This window comes from Petaurus breviceps, unplaced genomic scaffold (genome assembly GCF_028583685.1).
Source record: "Petaurus breviceps papuanus isolate PSGF00001 unplaced genomic scaffold, PetGlider_PUasm1.0 172, whole genome shotgun sequence".
NCBI lineage: Eukaryota > Metazoa > Chordata > Mammalia > Diprotodontia > Petauridae > Petaurus > Petaurus breviceps.
In genome coordinates, this window is record NW_027185755.1 from 2,669,149 (window position 1) to 2,680,334 (window position 11,186).

Here is an 11,186-nt window from a genome sequence, read left to right on the forward strand (position 1 = left end):
CCCCAAGACAGCCCTTCAGTTGCTTGAAAATAGCCATCACATTTCCCCTCAATTCCTTGTCTCTCAGGAACAGCCAAAGAGCTGATGGGGATTTGTGGAACCCCCCAAAATAGATCAAACCCAAACAGCTGTCCCTCCCCTGCCACCTCTCCCCAAGCCTTCACTCGATGGGCTGCTGTGGTTGAAATACCAGACTGGTGAGGCTGGGCCTTTTCCCAAGCATTCCTCCCAGCCCCAATTACGCAAGCTAAATCCAGAGGGGGAAATCCATCCCTCTAACTCCCCCTCCCCCATCTAGAAGGGGGGGAAGGCTAGCCCAGCCCCCAGTTTCTTCCCCTGGACAGTCTCTGGGGGCTGGAGGCAGGGGGATGGCTGTGGGAGGTGGGGGATGTTGATGGTGTTTGTACAGGCAGAGAGAAGGGGGACAGGAGGGGGAGCAGGAGGAGGAAACCCGTGTGTGCTGACGGCTGGATTCAATTAGGAAGCCAAGTTACGCAGGAGCTAAGCAGAGGCAGAGCTGGAGTCTGGCTATGGTAAGGAGGGAGTAGGGGGGAGAGCAGGAGCAGTGGTGCCCCCTGGGTTGGGACCACCCGCTGGTATGAGGGGGGGGGCAGTTCAGTGAGGGGGAAGGGGATGGCAGCAGTCAAGCCTCCTGACTGTTGACTCTCCGAGGGGCAGCCCCTAGGGAAAAGCCTGGCCTAGGGTGGAGATGGAACCTGTAGAGGCATCCAGGACCATAATACCTGTGTGTTTGTTTTCCTGGAAAAAGTGACAGATGCCTCAGTTTCCCCAACTCCAAAATGAGGTGATTGGAATAGGTTACTTCTATCTAATAACCTGTGCTAGGTCTTCTAGACTCTTCTGTTATTAGATAGGAGCTTTTGGGACAAGCCTCTTCCCTTCTCTTGTAAAACGAGGGAGTGGATTAGATAGATCACACCTGAGATCTCTCCCAACTCTGCTCTATGATCCCATGCTCTGGGAGAGCTCTGGGAGATAGATAGGCTTTGGTCTCTTAGCCCCCTCCCCTGGCCTTCCTGGGGTGTCCCAGGTGCTGAGCTCAGCCAGGCACCCTGCTGGGATGCTGCTGTCCCCATGGTGATGATACTGCTCCTGGACCAGGTGGTGTGGGACCCTGCCCCCCAGGCTTAGAGATCCTCTCCTAACTTCATGTCCCCTACCAGCCAATGAACCTACTACTACTGCTCTTGCTGTTGGGAAGCCTGCCCAGCCACAGCCAGGATGCTGCTACAGCCCTCCCCTTCATGACAGAGGACCAGGATTTCCCCCACCTGGGAGAGAGCTTGCAGCCACCCCCCAGACCCTGCCCCCCTCGATGCTCCTGCCCCCGGGATGACACTGTGTCCTGTGATGGCCTTGACCTTCAGCTCTTCCCCAGTAATATCACCAAGGGTACCCAGCATCTCTCCCTACAGGTACCATGTCTCAGCTCTCTTGTCCATCCTTTTGCTCCTGAGTCTTAAGACCAGGGCAATGAGCAAACTAGGGGACCCGGGAGAACGAGGTCTTTCTTTCTCTCAGACTAGATGCTCTCTGAGGGCAGGACCATATTTCCTCCATATATATATATATATATATATATATATGGGAAGGCATGAAGGCAGGGCTATTTTACTCCTGTAGCCTTTTTTTTTTTTTAAGTAAAAAGCATAAAACCGCCCCCCCCCATCATCCCCCCATGAAGTAGTTTCCACATGTTTATCCGCAATTTGCCTTGCACATAGTAAGTGTTATTGACTGACTAACTGGCTGGAGGATACCCCATTGGTTTGCCTAGTTTCTGTGAATAGGAGCACCCCAAAACTTTGATTATGAAGCTTTGGAAATTTCAGCCTTTTGGAAACAGTCTTAGCCTCGAGGGCTCTTGGACAGAGTCATTTTTCTCTCATCCAACTGGGGGCTCCCTGAGGGCAGGGGCATGTCTCAGGTGAGGAGGCAGTGATGATGTGGCAGGTCCGGGTCTCCCTCAGAATAACCAGCTCCTGGAGATTCCTTACAATGAGCTCTCGCGCCTTTGCTACCTCCGGACTCTCAACCTTCACAATAACCAACTGTCCTCAGAAGGTGAGTGACACCCGGGACCCTTTTATCTCTCCCTCCTCCCCCTCCTGTTCCAACACTGCTCCTGCTACCCCCCTCCCCACCAGACAGCAGGGGGTAGGGGAGGGGCCAGGCGCCTGAGGCCATAAGTGGGGGGGGGTGCTGCTGGGGGAATCCACCACCAGCTTCCCAGAAACTCCTGTTTGCAGAACAAAACGGAAAGGGGGAGGGGAGCAGCCTGTGGCTTTGGAGCTGAGCCCAGGGCAAGGGGCTGGCTACACAGAGGAGCCTCTGTAGGGGGAGGCCAGGAATTCCTGGGTCCTGCATCTTCAGATGGGAGACTGAGAAGAGCCCTTGGATTCAGGGTCACAAGACTTTGCTTTGATTCTAGAGCTTGGACTGAGGTCCTTCCCCAAGCCTCCCCTTCCACCTCCCCCCAGGCCTGAGGTCCCCATCAGTAACAGAGGGCTTGGAGTAGGGCAGCTCTAAATCTTGTGGAACACAGGTGTGATAGACATTCTTGGAGCCCTGGGAAGCCCTCTCCCTAGGGATGGGCAGAAGCCCTTATTTCAGAGAGAGAGAAAGGGAAGCAGGGGCCAAGCCAATGGGGAGTTGAGGCCAGGGGGTGGGAACCTGCCCTCCCTGCCCATGCTATACTCTCCTCTTTTGTCTAGGCCTCCCCGATGAAGCCTTCGAGTCCCTGCCTGATCTCCAGTACATTTATCTGGCCAACAACCAGGTTAGAGCAAGGCCTGGGGAGGGCAGGGGAAGAGAGAGGGGCCAGACAGGGCAGGACCCACCGCTCACACGGCCAGAGGCAATGTATGGAAGCTGCCATGTATTTGGAGCCTGAGGACCTGGAATCACCTCTTGGCACCCATGTGACTTTGAAAAAGCCCCATCCCCTCTCCAGGCCTTGGTTTCCTCCTCTATTAAATAAGGAAAATCTAGATTGGGCTGGGGTACTTTCGGCTTCAAGGTCACATGTGGCCCTCTAGGTCCTCAAGTGTGGCCCTTTGACTGAATCCAAATCCCCTTAGTAAAAGGATTTGTTCTGTAAAACTGGGACTCAGTCAAAAGGCCTTGAGGCTGTAGCTTCCCCACCCCCAACCTAAGAGATGTTTAAAGGGCCTGCTGGCTCTAAATCCTATGACTGGGCTTCTCCCAATTCCAGTCTAGCCCAGCCAAGAGCCCAGAAGGGCCTACAGTGCTCCCCATTCAACAGAAGGCTGGGCTGCAGGTTACTCAGGCAGTGGGGGAGGGGAGGGTTGGGATGCTTCCTTTTGCCTCCCCAAGCCCAAATGATGCTGTGGAAAGAGAGGTAGGGCTTCCTGGAATGCTCTCTTACAAGTCGAGACATCACCCCCTGATGTCACCAGTCCTCTTCAAAAACCAAGGATGAACAGCCACAACAACTCACTGTGTGATTATGAGCCAGCCATTTAATTTCACAGAACCTCAGCATTGCACCTGTAAAATGGGAATGATCACATCTGCACTAACTGTGTGCTAGGTGTGTTTTTTGTAAGGAAAGTGCTTAGTAAACCTGAAAGTGCTAGAAAATGGTAATTATTATGACTGATGATTACAAGAGCAACTCGAAGTTCAGTCTCCTGTAGGGAAGACCCACGCTGATTCGGATCAAGTGTCCCAGGACTGCTCCAGCATCACAGCAATCATGCTCATACTGGCATCAAGTGTCTGAAGCTGCCATGGAGAAGGAAGGATAACTTGTCCTTGGCACTTAGGTGTTGTCATAGTGCATAGTGTCCCTGATCTGGAATCAGGAAGAGCTGAGTTAAAATCCCACCTCAGACACTTACTAACTGTGTGACCCTGGACAAGTCACTTAACCTTTGTTGTCTGCCTCAGTTTCCACATTTGCAAAGGAGGATAGTAATAGCATCTACCTCCCAGGGTTGTTGTGAAGATCAAATGAGATGACACGTGTAAAGTACTAGAAAAATGCTCATTATCATCTTGATTATCATTAATTAATATTAATCAGAAAGGCAGAACCAGGAGCAACAGATAGAATTAGGCTGGAGGCAGACTTAGGTCCTGTGTAAGGAGGATTCTCTTATCCATTAGAATTGTCCAAAAGTGGAATGGACTGCCTTGACAGGTAGTGAGCTCCCCGTCATGAGAGTTCTTTAAACAAAAGGTCAGAATGGTAATAATAATAACAGCTAGCATTTATTTAGCTCTTACAAGGCACTTTACAGACATGTCATTTGATCCGCACAACAACTCTGGAAGGGAGGTACTGGAAGTGAGGTTGAGGTAAAATTACTTGCCCAGGTTCACACAGCTAGTAAATGTCTAAGGCCATATTAGAACTCAGTCCTTCCTGACTCCAGGCCCAACGCACTATGCCCTGTCCCGCCCACCTGCCCAACTATGGTTGGGAATGTTATAGAGAGAAACTTCTTGATTAGATACATTTTGGACTAAATGATTCCTAAGGTTCCTTCCAACCCTGGGGTTTGGTGGTTCTGTGGGAACAAGGGAAGAGAGGGGGAAAGGTTATGTAGCTAGCACCTACTAAGTGCCAGCACTGTGCTAAGTGCTATATAAATACTATCTCCTTTGATCACAACAATCCTGGTGTCTGTGACTGCACTGATGTCTTCCCAACTCCAGGCCCTGGGTTCTATTCTATGTTTTAAACCTGTGAACAAGGTTAGGGCAAGGGGGGACCAAGAGGCCTGGGCTGCTTAGGCTCCTAGGGCAGTTGAAAGGCTGGAGCCAAATACCCTTGGTCAGAACGCTGGCTCTGCCACCGGTTCTCCCTGTGTAACCTCTTAGGCTACCTGGCTGTAGTTTTGTTAATCTGTAAAATGAGGGAGCTGGATTAGATTAGCTTTAAGGTACCTTCAGCTGCCTATTGCTGAGCCTGAGTGGCAGCTCGATTGTGCTCTGTCAGCTTACTGTGGCACCCCAGTTTCTGCCCCGCTCCCTCCGCATAGCTGACCTTGCTGCCAACCAGCTGATGGAGATCTACCCACTTACCTTTGGGGAGAAGCCTGAACTCAGGTAAGTAAGCCCCAGTCCTATTAGTCTGGCCTGGGCGGCAGGGTGGGGAGAAGAAGACCTGGCTCCCGCCTCAGGGAGCCTCTAATTTGAGTGGGGAAAGGCTCAAGGAGCCCCTTGTATGTATGGGGATCCCCTGGTCTGAGGGGTGAGACATAGCCCCTGCCCACAGAGAACTAGCTGGGCTTGCACCGGCTCCTCTCTCCCCCTCAGGTCTGTGTATCTTCATGACAACCAGCTGACCAACGTGGGCCTGCCCTTCGATGCTTTCCGTGGCTCTGGGGCCATTACCACCCTTATCCTCTCCAACAATCAGCTCAGCTACCTCCCACCCAGCTTGCCCTCTTCACTAGTTCGACTCCACCTGCAGGTGCCATGGGGCGGGAGGAAGGAGCCTCGTCGGTTCTGTGCTATTCCCACCCCTTCTCTCTGGGTATTGGGTGCCCCTAACCCTGCCCTCCTCCCACAGAACAACCAAATTGCCAAGGTGCCCCGGGGCGCCCTGGGTCGACACTTCCAGCTGCGGGAGCTCTATCTACAGCACAATTGGCTCTCTGATGCTGGCCTTGATGCTACCACCTTCAGGTAGGGCTTCTGAGGAACCGGTGTCCCTTTACCCCCACTGGGAACATCTCTGAAGGTGACTTTGAGGTGGCTATTTCCCACTGTAGGAATTGACCAGAACCCCAAGGTTGGTTGGCTGACACTTGCCAAGTGTCTGCTGCATGCTGGGCATTGTCCACGGTCAATGGGGAGCCAGACAGGTTTGGGACATAGTCTAGTTAGGAGCAGATAAGCCACTCAAAGTCATAGGGTTGGAGATCTAAAACTGGAGGGACTTTAGAGGTCAGTTAGCCCTACCACTTCACTTTGGAGATGAGGAAACTCCAACAGGGAGAGGTCAAGTGATTTCCCCAGGGTCCCATAGGGAGTAAAGAACAGAGCCAGGATTTGAAGCCAAGTGTCCGAACTCTAAATCCAGCACTTTCCACTGTGTTGCCCATCCTCCTCCTGTGTGGGAGAAAGAGCACTGGATATGGAGTCAGAGGGACTGGATTCAAATCTGCTGCTTACTAGTTGGGTGACTTTTAAGATGGGTGAGTCATCCCTCTCTCTGGGGTTCAATTTCCCCATCTATTTAAGAAAGGGTTGGAGCAGGTGATGTGTACTAGCTCTAGATCATATGATCCAAATGTGGTTCAGAAAGGTCAAAAGACCTCTCCAGGGAGGAGAAAGGGACCCTCCCTGCGGGCTGGGATGGTCTGGGAAATATTCCTGGACTGGAGCCACAAATCAGGTCAGAGACAGGAAGCGTGTCCTGAATAGCACTGGGAGGTGAGGCCCTCCTTCTGTGGCAGATCAGAGAAGACACTGCATTTGGAGTCTGAACAAGCTGTGTGGTCTTGGGTAAGAGGGATGGACTCGGTGATGTCTCAGCTTCCTTCCAGTCTCTAATCCAGGCTCTTCTTGGCCCTCAGCAAACTCAAGAGCCTGGAGTACTTAGACCTATCCAACAATAGGCTGGGTGAGGTGCCGGAGGGGCTACCGCCAAGCCTGGTCATCCTGCACCTGGGCAGGAACCAGATTTGCCATGTGCCAGCAGGACGGCTGAGCGGGGCCCGGGGGCTGCAGTATCTCTTACTGCAGCACAACCCGCTAGGGCCTGGAGGACTGGATCTGGCTGCCTTCCAGGGTCTTCGGGGCCTGCATACACTTCACCTTTATGCCAATGGGCTGGAACAGGTGCCACTGGGACTGCCCCGTCACCTCCGTGCCCTTATGTTGCCCCACAACCACATCAGTGAGCTGGGCCCTCGTGCCTTGGCAGCCACACCCTCTCTGGTTGACCTCAATCTGGCCCACAATCGACTCACCAATGCACACCTCCACCACCTGGCATTTGGCCGCCTGGGGCACCTTCGGACCCTGGACCTAGCAGGAAACCGCCTTACATTGCTGCCTCAGGGCCTGCCTGGCAGCCTTCAGGTGCTCAGGCTGCCCAGGAATCAGGTCAACAGCCTGGATCCCGAGCCCATGACCAACTTAAGCATGCTTCAGGAGTTACACCTAGGACATAACAGGCTCCGTGTGGGTTCCATCATGCCCGGGACCTGGCAGGAAGTCCCCAGCCTCAAGGTGAGGGGAAACAAAGGCTCAAAAGTAGAAGGCGGGGTGCTTGTGATCTGTTGTCCTCACATCTGACCCCTTCATCCCTGTAGCTCTTGGATCTCAGCCACAATGAACTGTCTTTTGTGCCTCCTGATCTTCCGGAGGCTCTGGAATTCCTGTACCTTCAAGGGAACCGCATCAGCAGTGTCGGTGCCCAAGCCTTTCTCACAACACCTCACCTACGGGCACTTGTCCTCAGGTATCCCCACTCTAGCTGAGCCCCTTTGCTCTTTGGGAGGGAGGCAGGGTCCTGAAGCAGGATATGGATGGCCACAGAGGCATTACCACAGTAATTAAGAGGTAGAATGCCCTTCTTTTACAAGTGGGGAACCTGAGGCCCAGGGAGGGGAACAAATTTCCGGGAGTGGACATTTGATTCTGGATATTTTCCATTTGAATCTAGAATGTAGTCCTTCCCTCTAGATCAAGCTACCTGTCTTCACCTGTCAGGGACATCAGAGGACTTGGGTTTGGCTACTTACTGTGTGACCTTGGACAAGTTACTTAACTTGTTACTAAGACTGTTGCAAGGCCCCTCCAGCTCTAAAGCTATAATCCAATGATATAAAGGGATTTGTGCTTTGATAGTCAGTCTAGATACTCCCTGAGGTCCAGTCCAACTCAGATTTTGTGCTGCCCAGCCCCTCCCCTACCACCCTTCCTTTAAGCAGAGAGGCCACTGAGTTAGATACTGAGATGCCTGGGATCCTTGGCTGGGGGCAAGGTTATTTTCCATCTTTGCTGCATCCCATCTTTAAACATACACAGAAACCCACTGCTTCCTCCAGATCCAACCAGCTGCTGATGACCAGCATCTCCCCTGAGGCCTTTGTGAACTTGCTGCATTTAGAGGTGGTGGATACATCAGCAAACCCTGAGCCAGTCATCGTCAGGCTGCCTGAACGGCCCAGACGGCCCGGGGCCCACTGAAACGGGCTGACCATCCTACCGTCCAGCAAGGACACCCAGAACGACTGTGCATACCTTTTCCTGGTCACTCAGCTGCCTTTCTCTCTGGGGCAGCTTTCAGGGAACTCAGTAGCCAAGGCTTGCTATCTTTGTGCAAGCCAGTTAGTATGGTGGGTAGGAGTGGGGGCCAGGCACCAAGCTGGCTTTGGAGGACACCAGGCCCTCTTCCACTTTCTGGACAGTGGTATTTTACTGATGGAGCTGCATCCTGTGGCCTTTGCCTGGGGATCTTCAGGGGCAAGGAATATAAGGACTAGCAAACTCTTGGTAGTGCCTGATAAGGGTCAGGGGTATCTAATTCACCTGATTGAAAGACCATCTACCCCCTTGCGGTCCACATGCCACCAGATATCCCTACCCTCCAGCAGGCACTCAGTGATGCAACCCTTTCTTCTATTTGGATGTCTGAATCACAACTGAGGTGCTATTCCTCATGCTCCCTGTCCAAATTAAGCTTTCCCCAGGTGCTTAGTACTGAGCAAAGCTCTGGCACAGACCAGATGGCTTCCTGGTCTCCTGGTTAGGTCAGAGGTCATAGCAAAGAGCCGCAGAGGATGAAACAAAGGACAGAGCTGAGCTGTGTGCAACCCTTGCTCTTTATTGTGTGCCTGCTCCCCTGATCCAAACCCGCTCTTTCCCCTCCCGGGGGTACCACAACGCAGGGACGCTTGAGGTCCTACTCCTCCCCCTGAGGCAATGGGAAGTCTGCCTAACCTGGGAGGACCGTGTGTCTGCACCTCCTTCAGCTGACAAAGGAGTCTGAGGATGAGGGAGATGGGTCTGGGGAGAGCCTAGCTCACAGGTCTCATGCCCAGGCAAGGGTGTTCTTTGGGGTGGGTGCTGGCCAATTAAGGCTTCTAAGGCTGGGACTTCTAGGTTTCCTAGTAGCCCCAGACTGGTGGATGAGAAAATAAAGTGCTTGGGAAACTGGTAGGGAAGGGATGGGACCCAGCCGGAACCCGATCCCCAAGGCCTCGCCCCTTCCTTGATGCCCTCCCACCTCCTTGGTAGGTCAGGGGACAGAAGCCGGCTTAACTGTGCAAACCACATTCTATGGAGGGGCCAATGGGGGCCTGGGAAAGGGGATATGATGCCCGAGGCACAAAGCACCATCTCTGGGCTCAGGAGCCCAGAGCCTCTGCCAGCTTGCCTGGCTTTCCAATGGGGAGCTCTGCATGGCATGGTGGGTATAGATGCCTTCAATGGTAACAAACTTGCTTGTTTCCACAATTCCAATTCCATCAGGACAGGAAGAGAGAGAGAGAGACCCCAAGCTCCATCTTGAAGCAGGTGTCACCCCATTTTCTTTTCCCCCTGAGCCTCTGGCCAGGCCAGAGAAATTCCCTCCCTCCTAATGATTGTCAAGTGATTGTCAAGAAGATTTGGTCTTGAGCAGAGTCCTCAGGGTAGGCTGGAGAGCAGAGGGAGAACAGGGCTATCACCTCCTTCCTAGCGCTCAGGGTCCCTACATCTGCTCTCAGAGTCCACCTGCCTTGGTTCCCTGGACTGGGGGAAGTCCAGTGACCGGGGTACAGTCGTGCTGATACCATCACCTCCGAAGCTGCTGCAGCTGAGAAGAAAGCCCACCGCAGACATCAACGTTAGAGCTGTGAGTGAGAGAGGAGGCCTGAAGGGTCCCCCGGCAGAGCTGAGAGGCTCCAAGAGCCACAGCTCAGAGCTGGGGCAGGTGTATTTGTATTGGGGTCCCACCTCCCTGAGAAGCTCTAGTTAACTCTCATGTCAGAGATGGGGCAGGAGAAAGACAGGATGAATGTGTGGGAGAGAAGTCTCTACTCAAGGCTCAGGGCTTGCTGGTCACCGGCCCCAGGCACTCACCTCTCTTTCCACTAGGTTCCGTTTATACAGAGCTTCCTTAGCAGCATCCTGTTGGAAACAGTTGTCCATCAATCCCTGCCTTGGCCGTGGCCTAACACCCAGAATGCAGAATAGCTGCTGCCCTACAAAGAGGCCCGATATTCCCCAGGCCTTACCCTGTTGCCATCACTGCCTAGGCGTCGGGCGGCCTCTGTGTAGTACTGCAGGTAGCGTTCCAGCTGAGCGTGATACTCTGGAAGGCCAGACAGAGAGCAATGAAGACTTGGACAGTGGCCCACCCAGCTCTTTCCCCATCAAAGCCTAGGGAAAATCGGGAAAGGACCCAACTTCTTGGATTTAGGGCAAAATCCTGTTCTTCCACCATTCACTGCCTAGCAAGGCTCAGGGACAACTGCGTTCTCTCACCACCATCCATCCTCAGTGGGGCTCGGAGAAGGACTAAACTCTACCCACCAATACCTCCTGGCAGGGCTCTATAAGAACTCCTTGGGAGGGCTTGGAGAGGGGGTTCCAGATGCAGCTCCTGGCATATCCCAGGGAGGGGCAGCCCACCCTGCCTGCCAGGACACTTCTTACCTCTCCTGATGCCTGGCCCTCCCTGTTCTAGCTGCGCTCTCTGCCACTGGCTGTGCTGCACAAGGTCCTGGTACTGCTGGGCCAACTCCCCAGGCACTGCCCGCCGGGCCTGCTTGTATGCCACAATCTGCCAAACACCAGCTGGGAGTGAGGGCCCAGACACTCCTTCCTCTTGGGAGAGAGCTTTAGAAATCCTCCCATGATGAGGGAGCACATGGAGGACACTGCCCGGGGGAACCATACCTCAGGAGACAGTGGTAAGAGAGGCCCCCAACAGCCCCTACCCCAGTGCCATAACACACCTTCCTCTCCAGTCGTTCCCGGTCAAAGGCCATGACACTGAGGCTCTGTAAGTTTCGGGCTGGTTGGCTGTTCAATTCAAACAAATAACTCTCTGTTTGGGGCATGGGTAAGGAGTCCCACAGCCCCACCAGTCCCAGCCCAGTCACTTACTTGCCCCCTTGGTCCCGTCCAGAGGCAGGGATGGGTGGAGCCTTTGCCTTGGGTGCTGCCATCTGCTCAGGGTGGAACAGGAGGAAGGG

General features: G+C 53.5%; 2 protein-coding genes across 3 annotated transcripts in view; one reads left to right on the forward strand and one right to left on the reverse strand.

Annotated features, from left to right (window-relative positions):
- The first annotated feature begins 296 nt into the window (after positions 1-296).
- PODNL1 (podocan like 1) lies at positions 297-8,814 on the forward strand. 2 transcript variants are annotated; one of them, XM_069082944.1, is made up of 10 exons: positions 297-533; positions 1,185-1,436; positions 1,992-2,085; positions 2,736-2,800; positions 4,988-5,097; positions 5,308-5,464; positions 5,564-5,679; positions 6,573-7,230; positions 7,314-7,462; positions 8,032-8,814. In XM_069082944.1, exons 1-10 carry the CDS (start codon positions 531-533, stop codon positions 8,066-8,068), a joined length of 1,641 nt encoding a protein of 546 aa, XP_068939045.1. In that variant the 5' UTR covers positions 297-530; the 3' UTR covers positions 8,069-8,814. The 2 variants fall into 2 exon arrangements, with proteins under 2 accessions (XP_068939045.1, XP_068939044.1); XM_069082943.1 differs by having other exon boundaries at positions 8,052-8,814.
- Positions 8,811-11,186, reverse strand: part of CC2D1A (coiled-coil and C2 domain containing 1A) — a 12,636-nt gene continuing 10,260 nt past the window's right edge. Inside the window, exons 24-29 of the mRNA XM_069083178.1 lie at positions 11,098-11,159; positions 10,947-11,013; positions 10,645-10,771; positions 10,224-10,300; positions 10,069-10,116; positions 8,811-9,802 (exon numbers count right to left, since the gene is read on the reverse strand). Of these exons, the coding sequence (XP_068939279.1) occupies positions 9,782-9,802; positions 10,069-10,116; positions 10,224-10,300; positions 10,645-10,771; positions 10,947-11,013; positions 11,098-11,159 (402 nt within the window). The 3' untranslated portion in view covers positions 8,811-9,781. The remainder of the gene's footprint in view (positions 9,803-10,068; positions 10,117-10,223; positions 10,301-10,644; positions 10,772-10,946; positions 11,014-11,097; positions 11,160-11,186) is intronic.

Excerpts from the sequence above, each read along its gene's own strand:
- PODNL1 (XM_069082943.1), top strand. Across the intron at positions 5,465-5,563 it reads TAGTTCGACTCCACCTGCAG|AACAACCAAATTGCCAAGGT; the intron begins GTGCCATGGGGC and ends CTCCTCCCACAG. Across the intron at positions 5,680-6,572 it reads CTTGATGCTACCACCTTCAG|CAAACTCAAGAGCCTGGAGT; the intron begins GTAGGGCTTCTG and ends CTTGGCCCTCAG.